The following is a 22,769-nucleotide window of genomic DNA, read 5'->3' on the forward strand; positions in this document are numbered from 1 at the left end:
GAAAGAAATGTCCTCATTTTAACCCAGACTTGTTAGCAATAGAGTAATTAACAGACATTTATTACCTCATTCTCCGGTTCTGACATGTTACTGTTTTATTGGTTTCCCATGCAAATACTATCCAGACCAAATGTTCTTTCAATGGTTAATTTCACTATTTTGCCATTGGATTCTAACTTTATAACATTTTGCATTCTAAACCACTGCCTACCAGCTATACTGTACCCCATTCCATTGTCTGATGAAGTATGCATGCATACGAAAGCTTACATTCTGAATAAAACTTTATTGGTCTTAAAGGTGCTACTGGATTCCTACTGTGTTCTAATTCTAAACCAGAATTAGCAACCTTAAATCAGATGTGTATTACAGAATCTAGCCTGAAGAATAATTCTGGGCAGCTCAAAATCTAAGCACTGTATTATACAATCCCGATCGGTTCTAACAAAAAGCATTAAGCTACCTAGACGGACGGCGAGTACTTTACCGATATGTTAAACAGCCTAAAACACGGCCTCCCCTCAAAGCGCATTTTTAAATATTTGCTACCGGAAGTTCCGGCCTATGTCTCGTTTTGCTCCGATCTCTGTGCTCTTCCGTATTTAGCGTCACTTCCGTGAGGGTTATGTCCTGATTGTTTCACGCCCCGAGAAACTTTTTGCTGCTTCCCAAGCTCTGTGATAGAGACCACAAAAGAAAGCGGAGGGAGGGCCTCTGCTGTGTCGGTCCGGGCGCTGCCATGGCTGTGAAGGCGGCCGGGTCAGGGACGCTGGGCAGCTGCCGTTACTTGGCTCCGTCTCGCGCCGTCGGACGGTTGAGTTGAACGCCTGCCTCTGAGGAGATCCCCACACAGCCCCCACCCCCCCGCCGAAAGAAGTGAAGCAGGGCAGGCATGGCGGAGTCCCCAGAGCCGGACGCCGAGGTGGGGGTCCTGCGGGAAAAGGTGGCTGCTCTGGAAGCGGAGTTGAAGGCCTGTCGCAGCCGCTTGGAGCGAGAGAAGAAGCTGCGCCTCAAAGCCCAGACCAGCGCGGCCAAGTTACGGAGAGAGGTAGGGGGTCCCTGAAGGGCGAGGAGGGCTCGATGCCACGCCGGCTGCTGCTCCAGACGCTCCCTTTTGCTAGAGAGCCTCATATTTTTAGCAGTGTAATGACAAACGAGCACTCGTTGCTTTTGTCATCATCTGCCTTGGAAATGCCGCACTGTTCGTTTCCTGAATGTTACCTAGCTATTAGATACATGCTTTCTGTGGATTCTTTGTGTGATGCCAGTGTCTTAGGCTAAGCCCGTGTTTCGCAGTTTGCTTTTTGGGGGATTTAAGAGTGCAACCCCGTATGGAGTTACTCCAATCCAGACTCGTTGATTTTGATTGGCTTAGGTCGAGGTGGGACCCTGAGGTGGTCACTGTAAGTTTTCACTTCATCCCACACTTGGCTAGTCATTCTGAACTCTTCCTGAGATTTTGTGTCCAAGTGTACCCTTAGCATCTTCCTCTCTCAACTTCAACCTTGTCACTTACCATACCTTCTACTACCACCCTTCTTAATATCTGCTTTCTATAAAGTGAACCATTATAGTTGAAATATACCTAGAAACCTCTACCATGAATTTTAACTATGTGCAGGATGATGGTAATGGTGAAAAAGAGTTGTATTCAGAGAGGTGTTTTCTGTTTGACATGTTCTAGGCCTTGCACACAGGTTTTAGGGTTGGCAAATTTTGACTTCAGTGAAGCCTGACCAGCATTCTGTTATTCGCATTCTTCACTGAACCCCTATCCCATGTATCACCTATTCCACTGTATCCATTTGTCTCTAGCCTTGCATCCATTCCTGTACCTAGTCACATGGGGGCCTATATTTCTGTAGCTGAAAGGCCTTAAAAACCCTGAATATTTTATTTTCTGAAGGCTGCACCTCATGTTATGAATATATAATGTTGCCTTATGCTGTTGGATTATGGGTGTGACCAGACCAGGACTGTCACAGGAGCACACATTGATTTAAATAATAACAGAGCTTAGTATAAAATTAAACAATGTGATCAGTATTTTAGCATTAGCATGTGAGCATCACCAACAGCACTGAAAGGGGAGGGAGTAAATAGAAATCAGTACTTTTTTAAAAAATGGAGAGAGGGAAATAATAAAATAATTAAACCCCACAAATACTGGGATGTGTATTGGTTATATTGGTATTATTGCCTCTAACACATTGAATCAAATGTACCTCACAGGGTTGTTGTGAAATGAAATGGGGGGAGGGCAAACCATGGGTGGATTAAAATGTACAAGGTTAGATAGACTAATCTTTTAAATTATATATCCAATTGTAATAGTATTCATGGACTTTGTATGCTGTAATAGATACTATTGTCTTGTTTTGTAGGTTGAAGTGCTTAGTAAGGAGAGCAATGGTAGAAAAAGAATTGAGAAGGCAACATCCAGTATAGAAGTGCAAACTGAAGATTGTGATGCATGGTCGCATACAGGTAGTTAATAGATCCAACACTCTAATTTACAAAATAATATCAAAACCCTTTTTATGGCATTTGTTTTCTCCTTAGGAGACCTCTATACTGACAGGTGGAAAAATTCTAGGTGTCAGTCTACATGCTACTATTTTAATTCTATATTTTATTCAAGGAGCACAAAGTTACTGTCTCTTCCTCCATGCTGCTCTCACAACAAACTTGTGAGGTAACTGAGGCTGAAAGAGTGAGTGCCCTAAGGTCGTGGTCATCCAATGAGTGCCCTAAGGTCATAGTCACTCAATGGTCAAAGAACCCCAGTCTTCCTGATCTTGCTCCAGCTTTTTAAGCCACTAGATGTCACTGACTCTGCACTACTAAAACCCCTTTAATACTTGTATCAAATACAAATTAGGTGGTTAATTAAATAAAATTTTTACCAATTCTCCTTTGCTTCTCTGTCAGGCATGTAATTGCCAAAATTTAATTTATATGAGCTTGCTTTTTGTCCTTGTTCAAGGTAACAAGATGCTTAAAAAGGAAAAATTTGGAAATTCTGATAGCATGTGCTGACAGAAAGCAAAGGCTTTGTCTCATCCATTTCTAAAATATATTTAGTTAAGGTTTCTGCAGGTCTCCGAAGAGAACAGACTGCTCAATGTTAATTCAGATTAGAATGCATCTCTGTGCATCCTTGATATTGCTATATGGTATGAGAGGACTCCCTCAAATCAATTGCTATAGATTGTTGTAGGTCATAGGAAAGAAACTGTATGTTTTAAAATGTTAAGTTATTCCATTGATTATACCAGTTTTAGAAACCTTGGCTGTTTCAGGCTGTGTGCTGTGTTTGTGTTAGTTGCTACCAAACATATGAGGGAAGTGTTAGTTCAAATGTGTAATACTTCTGCTGTGTTCTTGCTCCCTTTATCCACTTGTTATTTTCATCCCAGCTTGCAGTCCTTTCCTCTTCTCATCCCTCCCTCACTCCTGCTTCTTCCTCAGACTTATCTCCACATTTTCTGCAGCCCTGTTTACATGGGCCAGTTTGGGTTTCTCTAGTAACCCACAATACCACTGAAAGATTCCCTCTGCTGGCATCTGCGTATGTGCAGACATAATTTTTCTTATGTGTCAAATTTTTCAGCAATAAAAAACCAACAACTTTTGATATTTTTCTGCAACCCTGATGTTTCACAGCTTTACAGAAGCCCAAAGCTTGTGGATGTTTTGGTCTGTATTGCATGTTGGACATATAATGTTGTGCTGAATGTCTGCATTCTCTTATGCTCCAGACATTTAGTTTACCTGGTTTTGTCAGTTGTAATTTCCTTCACTTTTGTCAGTTGTCATTTGTAAGCAAAAATGCCCTCAAAACGAGGTTGGGGAATTGTCAGGTGGGCACTTGGCTTAATCAGGATCTTTTACCTGTGTATACAGGATTCCACGTCCAGAAATTAATGCTTAAAAATATTAGGGACTCTAATTAAGTAAAACAATTAAAATTTATTCTAGAAAATATAGGCATATATACAAGACAATGTGCTCATGAAACATACATACAGTCCTAGGAAAAATAGAGAGAGATATAGAGACAACACATGGGTAGACAAACAGGGTGATAATTACCTATTGTAGTCTTCAAGAAGACTCCAATGGCGACGATAGAGGACGGGGGAAATGGACCCAAAACTGTGGCCAGAATCAGGGATGGATCTAGACAGCGGAACTGGGGTATTGCTAGATGCACACATGTGGGGAGCTGTGTTACAGGTTATATAGACTACCTTGAGCCCTTAGGGGATGGGAGGTACAGGGGTGGATGACAGGTGGTCAGCTGGTACATGATCTCAGAAAAGGGGAGGCTATGCAGGGCTGGACTTCTGCAGTAGCCAATAGCAAGTTAATTGGTGGCACCTAATTGGGTGCCCATGACTGACCAATGAACAAGCTTGGTCCAGGGGTATCTGGTTGGACTTTCAGGTTGCAATGGACCAGGGTGAGGCTCCAAAATGGGGGAAATTACTGGGTGGAGGTGTGCTTGAGTTTACCAAACTTATCTAAAAAGGTGACAATAGATGGCCAAATTGCTACCTAAGGTAACACCCGGTTTACACAAAGGAACTTGGCTCTGGCTGAAGATGGTCTTCCTCTTCTTCAGAGTTCTTCTTGACACCAGTCTTTGTCCTTAGTTCCGTTGGACAAAGGCTTAGGCGGTCTGGCAGGATCCACCCCTAAGAAAAGCTTGATTGCCTTATGCAGAAGTTGAAGCAGCTGTTGGATATGGAGTCAGGAAAACAAGATGGATTCTGGTGGTATTAGCCTTTGGTTCATGGAAACAGGCTGGAAACTGTTTGCCTGTACAGTTCATGGTGGCGTGGCTTCTTCCACTGCAGCGGCCAAGACTGGGCACACAAGGAGCAGCTGGAAGCTCATCTGTAGTTCTGGCTAACACCCATCCAGAGATGTAGAATGCTGCTGCAAAGCTGATGCTTATAGCATCCACATAAGCCTTAGGAACCGTGGGCAAAGTCCACTTCTTAGAGCAGATGTGTGCGAGTGAAAACTCCAGGCACCCTGGCAACCATACTGGTGATCACGATGTCCATGTGTATGAAAAGTAGAGGGCTTTTTCTGACATATTTCCTTCACATTTTGACCCTTAATTACGTGATTTTAGAGGTAGACATAGTCACCTGTTTAGTTTCTTCATTATATGAATCATTATGCAGTGGTATTTAATTGTTTGTTGGAGTTTAGTTTTTTCTCTGAATAAACAGTAATTGAATTATTTCCAAAAAAGTGAAAGTTAGGGGCATATATAAAGAAGAGTGCAAACATTATTAAACGTCTCATACAGTTTAAATAATGAATGTTTAATATTAATATCCACCTGAAATTTGATTTTAAACTGCTTTGATAATTTAACTTTTTGCTTTTAACAGATTATTACTATTATAGTTATTATAACAGCACTGAGCCTCAGCCTGATTCATCTGGAATGCCAATACAGTCAAATAGCGATAATGAAGGCTTAAACTCTAATTGTACAGAGCAGTTACCGTTAAGTGATCCTTCAGATGTTAACAGCACAAGACACAATGAACATGGGATGCAGGATAATGTAATCCATGATGTGCAGGTGAGTTGAATGGTGTTATCCTCTCCTTTTTCTAAGGAGACAGAGGTATCCAGCAAACTTGTTGGCAGCATAGTTGTTTGGTGGGGTCAAGGGACCCATGTGGACTAACCAGTTGAGGAGACTGCAGTAAGGGGGGAATGGGGTGAGATTGGTTCCCTATTCTGCAAACACAGCTGTGCTAATTCATGTGGATTATTGATCCTTTAAGATACTTTCTGTCTTTCTGGTTCATAGCCTGATCTTCTCTTGTGTGTCTAAGGATGTTAAAAAAAAATGGTGTCCAATGCAAGAGAGATATTTCTGAATTATTTCTGAAAATCCTTTTGGCTGTTGTTGTCTTGCATTCTTGATGATGTGCTGCCTGTGTTAGTGGAAAAGATCATTACCTGCCTCTAAAGCTTTACCAATTAAAATATTCGTATCTACCTTTCCTTTTTTTTCTTGTCAAGTTACAGCTCACAGAAAACCCCATAGGGTTTTCAAGACCCAGTATTCTTTTGTGGTGTCCCATCCAAATCCCAAGGTCAACCTTGCTTAGTTTCCAAGATCTGACAAGATTAGGCTAACTTCAGCTATCCAGGTCAGGGCCCAGTGATCCTTGGTAGATTGCAAACCCAAATGTAAAGAATGCAAAGAACAATTTAAAAAAACCTACATTGCTTGGTTCTGCAATGGGTCTATGCATGTTTGAAAGAACAAAAATTACATAAATTTCAGAAGTTTGTCTTTTAGAGAGCCCAGATCTTTTGAAAACATTAGCAAATTAAACTTGCATGAAACAGTATCTTATATTCACATATGATTGACTTTTTCAGTACTAAAAGGATATGTGGAAGGAAATCTTGTTTAGGTGGCATTGACTGCTTTTTAAGCCAATATTTTCCAGGATCTTGAATGTTTAGCCCTGAAATCAGATCACTGATAAAAGCAGAAATGAACTTTCTTAGATGCTAAACAAACAATGCTTTGTTACTTAAGATCTGTAGATTATCTTGCCTGACACAATTATCCAACATGACCTACTCTCCATCAAGCAAATTAGTGGTCCCTTCATGAATGTTTTGTTCTTTGGACTTCCTCTTCCATACCAGCTGGCCTGGAATCAGATCCTATCAGTCAGAAACTCACTAGTTTGACAAATCACTATTTCTAAGCTGCTATACCCCATGAGATTATTTCACGGATACCTCATTGGATTGCAGTGAGCAGGGAGAGATGGTTGCTAAGTGGCAGAGCATCTGCTTGGTAAGCAGCAGGTCACAGGTTCAATCCCCAGCATTTCCAACTAAAAAGGGTCCAGGCAAATAGCCATGAAAAAACTCAGCTTGAGACCCTGGAGAGCCACTGCCAGTCTGAGTAGACAATGCTGACTTGGATGGACCAAGGGTCTGATTCAGTATAAGGCAGCTTAATATATGTTCATAACAAAATAAAGATTGCAAGATGCATGTCCTGAAAGTTCTGTATAAATATTTTCACATGTTGTGTTTCTAATATCAGGAATCAGAAGATACTTTATTATCAGAAGGTACGTTAGCAGAAAGCTTGAGGGCTGCGGCAGAAGCTGCTGTTTCACAAACAGGATTTATATATGATGAAGGCACTGGCTTATATTATGACCACAGCACTGGATTTTATTATAACTCGGTAAATACTGTATTTGTTCACTTATAAATGCATTGCTTTCTATATAATAAACAGGTCTTGGATTCAGCGGGAGCTCACAAGAGTGCAGCTCCTGAACCTTTCTGATAGTTCCATCTCCTCCTTCCCACCTTGTCCATTGAATAGTGGGTGCAGCTGCATAACAATCCCTGGATGAGCTACACCACCATTTTTTCTACAAAATGACCCCTGATAATAAGTACAATATGCTGATGGTAGTAGAAAACAGCAAGAATCCAGTAGCACCTTAAAGACTAACAAAATTTGTGGCAGGGTATGAGCTTTCTTGAGTCACTGTTCACTTCTTCACTGAGAAAGTGAGCAGTAAGTCATGAAATCTCATAACCCTGCCATAAATTTTGTTAGTCTTCAAGGTGCTAGTGGGTTCTTGCTCTTTTCTGTTACTACAAACAGACTCACCTAGCTACCCATCTTGATCCGTACTGATGGTAGTCATTTATGGCAGTTCTGTTAACCTGTCTGCATTAATGAAATCCTTTCATTAGATTAATAGATAATGTAAGCGGTTAGTCTACTAGATACAATATTTGATTATTATTGCACATATATTGTACAAATGTCTGATTTAGTCTGATCCTCTGAAATTCTAAAAATTGTGCATACTCAGCAATATTTAACTTTTTAAAGACAAGAGTGACTTGCTTGTTTCATGTATTTAAAATATTTATTAGTAACTTCTCAATCTAAAAAAATGCTCAACCATCTTAACAGTATTAGTAAAACAAAATAAAAGCTTACAGATAAAGTGGTAATCAGTGCAACAAAGTAAACACATCAGTATAACATAGCATCTGCTACCTAAATTAACTTCTTGTTTGAAGCGTTCTTTTGGGAAGCAGACAAAAACATTTTACATAGGCTCTCACATCTCACTGAATATATATTCAGTATATTTTGCAGGTCTCATTGAGTTACAGTGTAATGATCATAAGCTGGTGCTCTAGATGCTGTGAGGCTGTATTTGGACATGTTCCAGCAGCTCTGCAGTGATGTGTAGTGAAGTTATCCCACCATATTTTGCTAAGATTTGTCACAGGAGAATGATTTTAAGAAGAAATGAGTTATCTTTCTCAGACATAAGGTGATAGATAATAATGCAATTATGGAGTCTTCTGGGATGTACTCAAAGGCCAAGGACTACTGTCTTGCATTTAAAATTCCCAGTTTTGAAGACTCGGATTCTGGAGGACTGAAGCATGTGTTTTTTAACATATACATCACTGCTTAGTTTGTATATATTGCTCTGATGCCTCTTTCTTTTTTATTTGAAGCCCTACTAGCTTGCTTTTCTTCCCAGAAGTGACAAGGCAGCTATATTGTAGGTCAATTAGAAGATGAAGAAAAAAAATCTTGTGTGTGATATGGCCTTGTTGACCTGTATATTGCATCTTGAGTCCTAGAAATATCTTCATTGGAACTTTTGTGGTTTGTTGCTCACGTAAATGCCTTTCTTGACTTTCTGTAATTTTCCATGCTTTTCTTTTTGAACGTGGTATTTTATGCATTAATCCAAGTTTATTCTCTTTTAAAAGGAAACCCAACTTTATTATGATCCAACCACTGGAATTTATTATTACTGTGATGTTGAAAGTGGCCGCTATCAGTTCCACTCACGTGTTGATCTACAGTCTTATGGAACTTCAGCTACACAGCAGAGCAAAGACAAAAAGAGCAAAAAGAAGAGAAGAGATGCTGAATGGCCTAAGGCAAATGAACATAAGGTATTTTTAAACAAATCACTCTTTAATATGGTCTGTGGTGAATTTATAAAAATTAGTATCTGCTTTTTTAAAGTTCAGGTAAGTATTAGACCACCTTTCGAGGAAAATTTTACGTACTATAAACCGTTTTTAAACACTGACAGTGAAGGTGCAGATATTTATTCAGTCACCCTGTTTTAACACAATAACCTGTGTAAGACAACAGAATTGTGCTATTTAGATATATATATTGGGTGAGGTAGGTGTTGTAGTAAAGGGGAATGGGAGGATGGTAGATAGGGAAATACTGTGAATGCAAGAATAGTCATAAATTGGCCATTAATAAATGTTAGGTTGGAAATTAAGGAACTATTTTAAACCACTAAAACAAGAAAGTTTTAAAATAATTACATAAGAGTAGTTGTTAGCACAACTGATTTCAGAAAAATCTGAATAAAACTATAAAGGATACTTTGTAGCTTATATTGTGGTGTCTCAAGGCACATTGTGGTCAGCAAGCATTTTCTTTTCCTTTTTCTCAAAGGCATTAAGGTCTGCTGCATCTTAGAGCTAGTTGGCTTGGCAGTATGTGTGAGGTGTATATAATTATGCACACACATTTATGTGGGTTTTGCTGTATGCTGATACTTGGGAGAATTTTTTTTGCCAGCCTGAGTCTGACTTGGGGTTTTGTTTTGCTTTGTCTGGAGCTGGTATCTCATTTCATTTTTTTTTTTAAATCCAGAATAACTGCTGCAGCAGCCACTTTGCCATTATTTTTGCTCTCTGCATGTTTCTGTCTTAAGTTATATGAGTTCTTTGTCCTGCATTAGACAATGGTTTGAATGTAATTATCAGTGAACTGAATGGGAACTGAAAAAAGTTGGGACTTACCTTCCTTGGAACAAGACTAGGTAGACTGTGGTACAGATGCTGATTGAGAACATCTGTATAGAAAAACAGTCCAAGTTTGATTTATATTCAGTCGTTATGGATATTGTGAATTAGCAAAACTAGTTTGTTGTATGTTCGTTGGTAGTTTTGCCTTGCTGGCTTTGTGTGTTCAGCATACTAAGAATGCCCACTTCACTCCTTGGGTGCTTGATGTTTTATCAAGAGTGCATTTTTGCATCTTGTGCCTTTGCAGTTTTCTCACTGCAATAACAAAAGTTTTATGACTGCTAGACAAGCAAAAATCAATGGAATGGTGATAGAAAAGATGAGTCGGTATGCACATATATACACGTAATAGTGTTCAGCCACCCCTTCCCCCATATTTGCTCTCCTATATTCTGGAACCGAGGTAGCCAGACTTGCTTAACACAAGAGACACATAGAATAAATATCAGATACTTGAGAGCTGCAAGACAGGAAGGAAAGCAGGCAGGCAAGTAGATGGGGGAGGTGAAAAGAAAGCAATTTTAACTTTAAATGCATTCTCCCAACCGCTGGCTGGCTTCGCAAAGTGATTTAAAGGGAGGAATGTCTTCTCCAAGCTGGTCGATGGGGCAGTGGGGGCTTCAAACCACACACAATATGTGTTAAAGAGCCACCTGTGGCTCCTGACCCACAGTTTGGCCATCCTTGTTCTGGAATTTAGTAAAATATCTTGTTTATTTTATAGGGAAAGTTTGGGGTCAGAAACCTCATTTCTGTTCTGGGCTTCCACTTACAGGGTGTGGGATCAATCGTTACTTTAATTGCTACTCCTTCAGACAAGGAAAGGAGACAATTGGTTATAATATAATAATAATAATAATTTTTTATTTCTATCCCGCCCTCCCCGCCGGAGCAGGCTCAGGGCGGCTAACAACATAAAACACACATTACATCAATTATACTTATAAAACATGGTTAAAACAATTACAGAGTATTAAAATTAACATAACAGTATGGCGTTATAAACAGGTTTCAATAAATTTCAGAAGTAAAAACGTTTCAAGAATAAAAGCATTTCTAGCAGCATATCTAGATTTGTCACAGTTTTTTTTCACTAGTTGAAGGCCATCTTGAAAAGGTGGGTCTTACAGGCCCTACGGAAACCCTCTAAACATCGTAGGGCCCTCACCTCCTCAGGGAGTTGGTTCCACAGTAGTGGAGCAGTAATAGAGAAGGCCCGGTCCCGGGTGGCTTTCAGTCTGGCCTCCCTTGGCCCAGGGATATTCAGCTGGTTTTTCCCAGATGACCTCAGTGCCCTCTGGGGCTCATATGGGGAGAGACGGTCCCTTAGGTAGGTAGGTCCTCGGCCATATAGGGCTTTAAAGGTAATAACCAGCACCTTGTAGCGAACTCGGTATGCCACTGGCAACCAGTGCAGTCCACGCAGCCCCGGCTGTATGTGCTCCCACCTTGGGAGCCCCAGCAACAGCCTAGCCGCCGCGTTCTGCACCAGCTGCAGCCGCCGAATTCGGCACAAGGGCAGCCCCATGTAGAGGGCGTTGCAGTAGTCCAGTCTCGAGGTGACCGTAGCATGGATCACTGTTGCTAGGTCGCGGCGCTCTAGGAAGGGGGCCAACTGCTTCGCCCGACGAAGATGAAAGAACGCGGACTTGGCAGCGGCCGCTATCTGTGCCTCCATTGATAATGAAGGCTCCAGAAGAACCCCCAGGCTCTTGACCTTGTGTGCCGCTTTAAGCTGCACACCATCAAGGACTGGCAAGGGGATTTCCCTTCCCAGGGCACCGCGACCCAAGCACAGGACCTCTGTCTTCATTGGATTCAACTTCAGCCCACTCAGTCTGAGCCAGCCTGCCACGGCTTGCAATGCTAGGTCCAGGCTTTCTGGGACGGAGCCAGGCCGGCCATCCATTAGCAGGTAGAGTTGGGTGTCATCAGCATATTGAAGGCACCCAAGTCCAAACCTCCGGGCAATCTGGGCAAGGGGGCGCATATAGATGTTAAACAACATCGGGGAGAGAACTGCCCCTTGTGGGACCCCACATACTAGTGGGTGCCTCCGGGACCGTTCCCCCCCAATGGCCACCCTCTGTCCCCGTCCTTCGAGGAAGGAGGAAAGCCACTGTAAGGCCAATCCCCGTGTCGGCGAGCCGGCGGGCCAGTAACTGATGATCGGACTTCCGGGGTTGGAAAATGGTGAGCTGAGTTGCTTTCCCTAACGGGGGCAGGCTGGCACTTCTGTTCAGGGTAGTAAAAGGCAAATTAATGCCTTCTGCCTACATTTTTCAGCTAGAGAATTGTCTAAGATATGCACAGATACTTTGAGGAGATTTACCTTGGCTGAAAGTGAGTCCCCGGGGGGGGGGGGCTCCTTTGAGGCTTTGAGGGATCTCCAGAGAGAAGTTGCATATTCATCGTCTGCAGAAGTTTCCAGAGTCATCAATTTGGCATAAGCTCGACAGGATCCAAACCTTCTTTTACAATTTTAAACATCTAATCTACAAAGGACTGGTGTTGATTTGGATAAACTACGGAAAAAAAGGTACTTATTGCTATCTCTTCATTCCGGGACTTCTTAAAGTTAAACAAAACAAAAGTAAAAGGTGGGAGTTGGAAATACTGAAAGCCTGAAAGGAGAAGAAGATAAGGGGCTATATTTGAACTTTGTAAACTTAAAAGACAGTGTTAAAAAAAGAAAGGAATTTATTGTTTAGTCTATCTGTGGTTGAGGAGGTAGCTTCATCGTTACAGATCTGCAGCGTTCACAGTCAACATAGGAAATACGTCTCTACCAGTGAAATAAGATTTGAAGGCAAGAAAAGCAGGAAGTATTGGAGGAAGAAGAAGGAAGTCAGCGAAGTAAACAGCCTACTCTAGGATTATAATACCAGAGAGAAACATCGGTGGCCATTGTTGTTGGGAGGACTAAGTTTTAACATCGTTTTTAAAGTGACTGGGACATTAAAAATTGGTGGAGTTAACAGATTTGGCAATTAAAAAATTACTACTGTTGGATAGTAGATAAGAAGACTTGAACTGGTAAAAGGGAAAAAAGAAATTTTTTTTAAAGTGAAGCAAAAGTTGCAACCGCCATTTTGGGAGAAATAAAAGCTTTAAACATTAATATCTGAACCTGGGAGGCTCAGAGGACAGCGAAATTGGGTGCATTGGAAAGGGCAAGCTTCACTTTATCAAACCTGATGGTTCAAATTTAATTTGGTGAGATCAAAATTTTTTATCTTTTTTTACATGTCAGACCCGAAACAAACTTGTGCTAGGTCTTCTTCAGTAGAGAAAATGCAAGCCCAATTAGATGAAACCAAAGCGTACTTCCAAGTAAATGACATAGGATATAGAATTTCAGATGGTATGGGATGCCTACAAGGCAGTCATGAGAGGATTACTAATAACGTTGAATAATAAAGACAAGAGAGCAAAAGATAAACAGATGTTGGACATTCAAAATGAAATTAAGAAAAAAGGTGAATTAAGGAAAAGGCCAGGGAAAAAGAAAATTATAAGGGAGATTACAATATTGCAAGCACAAATGAGACATCTGTTAAATAAAGAATTGGAATGGAATTTGAAGAAATTAAAACAGAAAGCTTTCGAGTGAGCGAATAAACCTGGAAAATATTTGGCCTGGCAATTGAAGAAAAAGAGAGAAAGTAAAATTATTAATAAAATTGTGGCTGATGGAAGAGAGATGGTAGATCAAGAACGAATTAAGAGAATTTTTAAAATATTATGCTAAACTATTTAAAGTTGTTAAAGTGAAGAAGGAAAAGATGGAAGCGTATTTGCAGAAGATTAAAATAGCACCCTTAATTGATTATATGGGAAAAGTTTTGAATGATCCAATTGAAAAAATAGAAATTGAAGTAGTGATCAATGCAATGAAAATTGGAAATGCACCTGGACCAGATGGATTTACGGCAAAAAATTTTAAAACGTTTAAAGAAGAATTAATACCGAAACTTCAAAAATTAATGAATGTGATAAGAATAAATGGGAAAATACCAAATACATGGAAGGAAGCAGTAATTTCGTTGATTCCAAAGGAAGATAGAGATGTCACTAATGTAAAGAACTATAGTCCAATCTCGTTATTAAACAATGATTATAAGATATACACAAGAATCTTGGCAGAACGGCTTAAACAATATCTAATAAACTTTATAAAGGAAGACCAAGCGGGTTTTCTCCCTAAAAGGCAAATAAGAAACAATATTAGAACTGTTGTAAATATTGTAGAATACTATGAAAGACATCCAGAGAAGGAAGTTGCGCTATTCTTTGCGGACGCAGAAAGCTTTTTATAATTTGAATTGGATCTTTATGTTTGCAGTAATGGAGAAAATAAAGTTGGGGGGAAACTTTATAAGAATGATAAAAGCAATTTATACTGAACAACATGCAAGGTTATGTATAAATGCAGATCTTACAGAAGAATTGACTAATCAGCAAAGGTACAAGGCAAGGTTGTCCGCTTTCACCATTGTTGCTTCTAATGACTCTTGAAATCTTATTGATGCAAATACAAGATGAAGAAATTGAAGGAACGAGAAATAAAGGATTTTCCTATAAATATAGAGCATTTGCAGATGATATAATGTTTATAAATGAAAATCCTATGCAAGTAACACCTTCGTTGTTAGCCAAAATACAAGATTTTGGAGAATTGGCGGGACTTTATGTTAATAAAGAAAAGTCAAAAATTTTGTGTAAAAATATGCAAGTAAGTAAACAAAAGGAATTGCAGAGATTAACAGGATGTGAAGTTACCCCTAAAGTAAAATATTTGGGCGTGGAAATAACAATGAAAAATATTGATCTGTTTAAAAACAATTATGAAAAGTTGTGGCATAAAATGGATGAAGATATGATAAAATGGAACAAGCTTAATTTGTCATTGCTTGGTAGAATAGCTGCAATTAAGATGAACATTTTGCCAAGAATAATGAATTTTTTCAAACTATTCCGATTGTGAAAGACAGTAAAGAATTTAATAAATGGCAAAGAACGATTTCAGAATTTGTATGGGCCGGGAAAAACCCAAGGATTAAAATGAAAGTTTTAACGGATGCTAAAGAAAGAGGAGGATTTCAACTACCAGATTTAAGATTATATCATGAAGCAGTTTGTCTAGTGTGGATAAAAGATTGGGTGACGCTGTTGAATAAAAAACTTTTAATGTTGGAAGGTTATGGAAATAAATTTGGCTGGCACGCTTATATGTACTATGGAAAGAAAAAGTTGGATGTTTTTTTTCTCATCATTATATGAGAAATAATCTACTAAATATTTGGATGAAGTACAAGAAATATGGCGATGAAAGAAAACCACTATGGATAGTGCCAGCAGAAGTAATAACAGCTGAGACAGGAGACGATAAAGGGATGTCATATAATCAATTACTAAAAATACAAAGCGGTAAAATAGAATTGAAAACTGCTGAAGAGTTGAATAATAAATATGATTGGTTTCAAATGCAACAAATAAAAAGTTTGGTGGAAAGAGATGTTAAAACTGAAGGAATAAGACGAGAACAAACAGAAATGGAAAAAGTTCTGCTTGGAGATAATGAAAAATTAATTTTGAAAATCTATGTTACTTTTGGTCTACGGAAGATGAAGTAGTGAAATCTCAAATCATTAAGTGGGCAATTAATGTAAATAAAGAAATACAGATGGACACATGGGAATATTTGTGGAAGAACTCTATGAAACTCTCAACATGTCAGAGTATTAAAGAAAATTGTTTTAAGATGATGTACAGATGGTATATGACTCCTAAAAAGTTGGCAAAGATGAACAATAAGATGCCAGATAGATGTTGGAAATGTAAAAAACATGAAGGTTCTTTCTACCATATGTGGTGGACTTGTGAAAGAGCGAAAGAGTATTGGCAGATGATTCAACAAGAGATTTCTAAGATCTTGGGATACGAATTTAACAAAGTTGCAGAGACTTTTCTGTTGGGATTACAAATGGAAAAATTTCCAGAAGAAGAATGAACTTTAATCTGGTACTTGCTGTCAGCTGCTAGGACATTGTGTGTGCAGTTGTGGAAGCAAGAAACAATACCAGAGAAATGGGATTGGATTGTAAAAGTTATGACATGGAGTGAAATGGACAAGTTAACAAGAACCTTAAGAGACTATGATTTAGAAGTATTTAAGATGGAGTGGAAAAAGTTCAGAAGATACGTAGAAAAAGAGTGGAAAATAAAAGGACATTGGACAATTTTTGATATTTGTTATTCAACATCTATATGCGCCCCCTTGCCCAGATTGCCCGAAGGTATGGGCTGGGTTGTCATCAATATGCAGACGACACCCAGCTCTATCTGCTTATGGACGGCCGGCCCGCCTGCGTCCCAGAAAATCTGGACCGGGCGTTACAGGCAGTGGCTAGGTGGCTTAGGCTGAGCGGGCTGAAGCTGAACCCAGCGAAGACAGAGGTCCTTTGCTTGGGTCGCTGCGGCCCGGGAAGGGAAATCCCCCTGCCAGTTTTTGACGGCGCACCACTGACAGCGTCGGGCAGGGTCAAGAGCCTGGGGGTGCTGTTGGAGCCTTCTCTGACGATGGAGGCTCAGATAGCAGCCACTGCCAAGTCCGCTTTTTTTCACCTTAGGCGGACGAGACAGTTGGCCCCCTTCCTGGAACGCGACGACCTAGCAACAGTGATTCATGCTACGGTCACCTCGAGGCTGGACTACTGTAATGCCCTCTACATGGGGCTACCCTTGTGCCGGACCCGGAAACTGCAGTTGGTGCAGAACGCTGCTGCCCGGCTGCTATTAGGGCTCCCAAGATGGGAGCACATTCGGCCGGGGCTCCGGGATCTGCACTGGCTGCCAGTAACATTCCGAGTCCAGTACAAGGTGTTGGTCATTACCTTTAAAGCCCTGTATGGCCTAGGACCTGCCTACCTTAGGGACCGTCTCTCCCCACACGTTCCCCAGAGAGTACTACGTTCCGGCTCACAAAATCTGCTGGTAGTCCCTGGACCAAAGGAGGCCCGCCTAAAATCCACCAGGGATCGGGCCTTCTCAACAGCGGCACCTTACTGGTGGAACCAGCTGCCGGAGGAGGTGCGGGCCCTGCGGGACCTAGGGCAGTTCCGCAGGGCCTGCAAGACAGCCCTCTTCCGGCAGGCCTATAACACCTAACTGATATTTTGGATGGAACATCTTTGGATGGAACAAAATGCTCTTATAGACCGCTGCCTTTATTTTATCTTGTTTTATTAACTATGCTTTTATTGTATCTGTAAATGTTTTAAATGGAATTGTATGAATCATTGTGTTGTGAGCCGCCCTGAGACACTTCGGTGAGAAGGGCGGGATATAAGTCCATCAAATAAATAAATAAATAAATAAATAAATAAATAATGACTAAGTATAAGAGGGAGGAGGATATTAATTTTTGTTATTAATTAAGGGTACCTTTAATATTAAGATTTTAAGTATATAACACCAGCGGGAGTCAAGTAACAGGGGGAGGGGTGGGTAGATTAAAAAAGTAATTATTAATGATGTAAGAAACTGAAATTTATTACCATATGTTACTAATAAAATTGTTTGAAACAGGAGACAATTGGTTTGCCCTGCCCCCTCCTCCTTCCATCAATACCTGTCCCTGTGTTGTTTGGAGGGGGTAGCCAATCATGTCCTTCTCTAACACCTCCAGTCAGATTTCAAGTAGGCTCTGCAAGCTGCACATGTGCCATGTACTAGTGCTTGAACACTTCTCCAAGCTTCCACTGGCCAGTTGATGTGGCAGCTCCTCAGAAATAGATACTGGCATGATCACCACTCCCCTACCGCACAGTAGCTGCCAGTTCTGTGGTGGGGAGGCAGAGAGACACTTATTCCTGTACACAGAATAAAGACTTGTTACACTCAAAAGTTGTTAGGGGCTGGTGTTAGCATGATTTGAACATTTTTTTTAGTTATAGACAGACTGTGTAGAAAAAGAGCCCCATGGCACAGAGTGGTAGGCTGCAGTACTGCAGTCCAAGCTCTGCTCACGACCAGAGTTCAATCCCGGCAGAAGCTGGGTTCAGGTAGCCAGCTCAAGGTTGACTCAGCCTTCCATCCTTCCAAGGTCGGTAAAATGAGTACCCAGCTTGCTGGGGGTAAATTGTAAATGACTGGGGAAGGCAATGGCAAACCACCATAAACAGTCTGCTGTGAAAATGTCATGATGCGATGTCACCCCGGAGTCGGAAACGACTGATGCTTGCACAAGGGACTACCTTTACCTTTAGACTGTGTAGACGGTTTTGTTTCAGTTAATTTATAATGTGCTCAGAAGAATTATCAAGAAGAATAGAAGTAAATACCACAGTTTGTGCCTCATACATAGAAAAGCAAGATTGTGATTGATGGTGGATGTTTCAGAATTTTAAAATTCTCAGTGGTTCTTCAGAAAATTCAATCAGTTGTAGGCAATGAGAATATATGGATATGTACCAAGAGGCACAGTTTAATGGATCAGAGTTATACAAAATAAATATTCTAACTTTTTGAAAAAGCATATAGAATGAGGGGACCCATTCAGCAATCTATTACCCGTCACCTGCTCTGTACTTGAGTGCTGTATGGCAGTGGGCTGGATACAGAGGTACTTTTCTTAGTGCAGGAAGCATCTTTCACTCATAGAAATGGTGTTTTATACCTTGTGATAGTGAGTGAGAAAAGTTAAAGTAAATCTGAAGATGCAGTTCTGCTAGTTCAAATTCACAGGTGAAGCATGAGAATTGTTACCTAATGTATCTTTAATAGGAGTATGATAGATCTTCTGTAATTGTTGTGGCTGCTTCCATTCCAATTCTGAGCCTGTAGAGGCCAACAGAGTAAGCCTATAAAGAGCCTATAAAGGTCACTGGTACATATAGGTATATTCTGCAGAGTAATTCTGACTTCTAGGATTTAGTATTTTTAGAAAATTTAGTTTAACTTTTCTCTCATTAATGAACATTGAATACATTGTCTCACAATAAATCATGCAAAAGGTGACCATGTACAATGTTGTCTGAGAAACTGTTTAAATTTGTATTAGGCTATGTAAGTAAACAGAATTGCAAAGATATTTATGTGAAACAGTTGTGTATGAAACATACCCTGATGTTACTGAGTTACTTCTTGGTTTTATTGAATCTTGTACTTTATGTTTTTGAGTGCATTCAAGAAATAATTAATAGCTGTAGCAGCTTTTCTTCAGCTGATTCCAGAAGAGTAGCTATGTTAGCCTGTGTGGCGGAACACGCACCTGCCCTCAGTCCTTTTAGCCATCTGTGACTTGCAAGTCCCGCTGCCGCCCCCACAAATTCAGTGAGTGGTGGTAGTGAACTTAGGAAAGATTACACCCACCAGGGGGTGGTGTAACCTTAGTTCGCTGCCACCACTCACTGAATTTGTCACTGCCGTCTTAGAGGGACAATGAGACCCCTCTGGCTGAATCCCCTTGTTTGGAGGTGAAATCTCCAATCTTTAGGGTGGCCCTGGAGAGTTGGCACACTACAAGGGAAAACTTAAACTGGACCAACAGGGCACAAATAAAACAGAAGAAAAACACAGTCCTCTCTCCCTATACACTTCTCTAACATATCTACCTGGGAGGTTGTACTCCTTGGGGAAGTTCTTTTTCCTGCACTTTTTAGGCCCAAGGACCGCTGGGCTTTGTAGGTCAGAGGAGGAGGACACTTTAACATCTAAAACTACAAACAGCAGCCATTTTAAAACCAACCAACTGCCAGCATTTTAACCATTTCGTTACAGCAAGAAGACTGCTTGGGTACAGAAGAACCTTTGGAAGATTTGGAGACAGTATACATCAGGGGTGACCAAACTTGCTTAACACAAGAGCGACACAGAATAACATGTCAGATGTTTGAGAGCCACAAGACATGAACATCAGATGTTTGAGAGCCAGAAGGAAGGAAGATAGATGGGGAGGGGGAAAGAAAGCAACTTTAACTATAAATGCATTCTCCAAGCCGCTGTCTGGCTTGGCTTGGAGAAGTGATTTCAAGAGGCAGATGCCTTCTCCAAGCCAGCTGACAGCTTCAAGAGCCACACAATATGTGTGGAAGAGCCACATGTGGCTTCCAAGCCACAGTTTAACCATCCCTGGTGAACTGTATTGTATCTATGTCACTGTCCTGTTGTTAATACGTTTCATTATTGTATGGTTCCTGGCCATAGTGCTGTAGATTTTAATAATATTTCAGCTTTACCTTGGAAAAACTGAAACTAACCCCCAGAAATATCACAAGTGCTGCTCCAATTAACTGTTTGGACACTTATTGGGTAGCGATAATGACAATTAAGCTGCTTTTTCTCCCACTCCCACTGTTCCAGGTGTCAGTTCAGTTACTGTTTCAGCACTTCTTATTATGCTTATTAAATATGTAAAAGGATGGGTGCACTCACATGTTCTAAAGCAGTGATTCCCAACCTTTTTAGCACCAGGGACCGGTTTCATGGAAGACAGTTTTTTCCACAGATCGGTGTGGGGTGGTGGTGCTGGGGTTTTTGCCACCCCAGGCTGCTCCCCCGTCCCTGCCACCCATGGAAAAAACTGGTATGCCCAGTTAGATTTTATTAGTCAAGATGGCCAAAAATCTACAGCACATGTTGCATGTATTTTTCCAGTCCTCTTGTTCACTTTAAAGGCAAGATACCAATGAATACCAATCTGTGTGATATCAAGAAGCAGCTGCTTGACGATGATATTGGAATAAATTGATGTTTATTCCAATATCATAAGTGATTTGATGTTTGAGTCTTTTTAAGGGATAGGACCAGATCAGTGATCCTGCTTTATAAGCCATTCAGCAGCTAGAGTACCCCACAGATGCATGGGGGTGAAGTGGAAGAAAGCTTTATTTGTTGCCATAGCAAAGTCCTTCAGTCTAACATCTTAGTTATCTGTCTCAGCTCCTCAGCTGTTCAGTAAATTAAGGAAAGGTGCTATGCCAGGATGTGTGGAGGCCACTTTGTGAATGGCTGAGGTAAGCCTTTCTTTTTGTGAGCTATCAGGTAATTCACATAATAGCCATTGAAACTGTGTGGCCTATGGCTGCTGTGACACCTTTGAAATCCTGAGATTCTGCATGAGAGACTTGTAAAATGAATCTTTTTGTGTAAAGTTTCTAAGCTCAGCCATATATGTTTAGCTACAGTGTTTTATGCTGATACAGGCAAGACCTAGGCCTAGTTCCTAGAAGATGGGGAGTCCAAGCCCCCTCTACTTTACCTGCCAGACAAAGTGTCCTATAGGATGTCACAAAAGGAGTCACTTTACATCTCTCTGCCCCTTCCATGGGTGTTGCCTACATGACGCTTAGGCAGGGAGCAATCCTTATATGTTACCACTTGTTTGCTGTGATAGGAAGATACCCTTGTAATCCTTTGTCGGAATTGGGACTTCTAATCATAGAAATTACTGCACAGTATTCATATCATGGTGGAACTCCTGGTTGCAAAGAAAAATCACTGTCTTTCTGGCAGCGTATTTTTATATGTGAGAAGTTAAAATATAAGCCTTAGAATTTAGAAACAAGTTGATTTGGAAGCAGAATCTTTCCATAATACTCTTGATACAGATTTCATTTTTACACTGTTTAGTTTACTGTTTGCTGCTGTTCATCTTTAGGTACATCAATTGACAGAAACCATGGCTAATCTGAAGATTTCATCTTCTGGATTGGCAACTGCTGGTGAAGGTAGAGTTATGGCACAAAAACCATTAGTGGATATTTATATCTGGGCCTGAGAGAAGTTTAAAATTAATTGACATAGCAAGGAATTGGGGGGAAATGCTGCTAATTTAGACATTTGCTGTGACTTAAAAGCAGTTTACCCCAGCCTTAAAAATATCTTGGTTGGGTCACTGCCCTTTTCCTCCCCAGGTAGTTGTGCTCATTTTTCTTTGCGTGGCTATACAAGCTTCCTCATTATTGTTGCTGTTTCTAAACAGAGTTCAGCATATCTGTGAAACTTTCTTTCTAATGGAATGTTTTGCTGGGATCAGAACCAGCAGTGTGGTGGAGGAAAAGAAGCCCCATTAAGACAAACTGGCAGCAAAGGGATAATACACATTTAGCTTGCCACTTTCCTACCTACTGAGAAGATTGGGTGAATGGCAAATTGCACAGCTGTATTAGCTTTGATCTGGTTTAAATTAATAGTTGTACAAGTCCCTCTCTAAGAACTTTGGGCTTTCCCCCTGGTACAGTAGCAAAACATCTAAAGTTAAGATCAGATCTCACAGTGTCAGAAAATCATGGTTGTTTAATCCAAAAAGCATCATTCATCTTTGATTTAGTTTGTGGTTCCAGCTTGAAAGTCAGAACAAATTTGTGTGTTTGTAGTAATTTAGGAATCTTTAAAGTAGAGCCCTACTGCAGGAGTGCATATTTTTTTCTATTAGTTTTGTCATATTGAAAATTCAGGTCCAAATGCAAGGTGGATGACTAAGTGAAATTGTGATATCAAATGTATAAAGCTTATTTGTAAAGGATGTATAGTGTTTATAGCTCTTAAATAAAACTTTTAACAGTATGTAGTTCCATTTATAATAAATTCTATGCCTCCTAACAATTTCCGCAAAAGCATCTGTGAAGATGCTGGGTTTAATATTTCTTAACAGTTTAACACTAGAAAATGAATATTTCTCTAAATTGAATATATCCCTACATCTGCACAGGGACATTAAATGCTTGCCTGCAAGAGCAGAGACCAATGTGGGAATGGCATCCACACACTCCCCTCTCTAGCCATTCACTGTTACAGTCACTCCCCTTGCTCCTTTCCCTGTTTTTGCTGTTGTTCAGTCGCACAGTCAAGTCCAACTCTTTGTGACGCCA

At 40.4% G+C, this 22,769-nt stretch overlaps 1 protein-coding gene across 2 annotated transcripts in view; it reads left to right on the forward strand.

Annotated features, from left to right (window-relative positions):
- Positions 1–590: 590 nt before the first annotated feature.
- The window catches only part of AGGF1 (angiogenic factor with G-patch and FHA domains 1), a 40,669-nt gene continuing 18,490 nt past the window's right edge, over positions 591–22,769 (forward strand). Inside the window, exons 1-6 of one of the 2 annotated variants that reach the window (XM_060235850.1) lie at positions 591–1,048; positions 2,385–2,487; positions 5,412–5,608; positions 7,109–7,255; positions 8,827–9,015; positions 21,557–21,626. In XM_060235850.1, the coding sequence (XP_060091833.1) occupies positions 893–1,048; positions 2,385–2,487; positions 5,412–5,608; positions 7,109–7,255; positions 8,827–9,015; positions 21,557–21,626 (862 nt within the window). In that variant the 5' untranslated portion in view covers positions 591–892. The remainder of the gene's footprint in view (positions 1,049–2,384; positions 2,488–5,411; positions 5,609–7,108; positions 7,256–8,826; positions 9,016–21,556; positions 21,627–22,769) is intronic. The other variant, XM_060235849.1, reaches the window with a different exon arrangement.

Source organism: Heteronotia binoei, chromosome 4 (genome assembly GCF_032191835.1).
Source record: "Heteronotia binoei isolate CCM8104 ecotype False Entrance Well chromosome 4, APGP_CSIRO_Hbin_v1, whole genome shotgun sequence".
NCBI classification, from domain to species: Eukaryota; Metazoa; Chordata; class Lepidosauria; order Squamata; family Gekkonidae; genus Heteronotia; species Heteronotia binoei.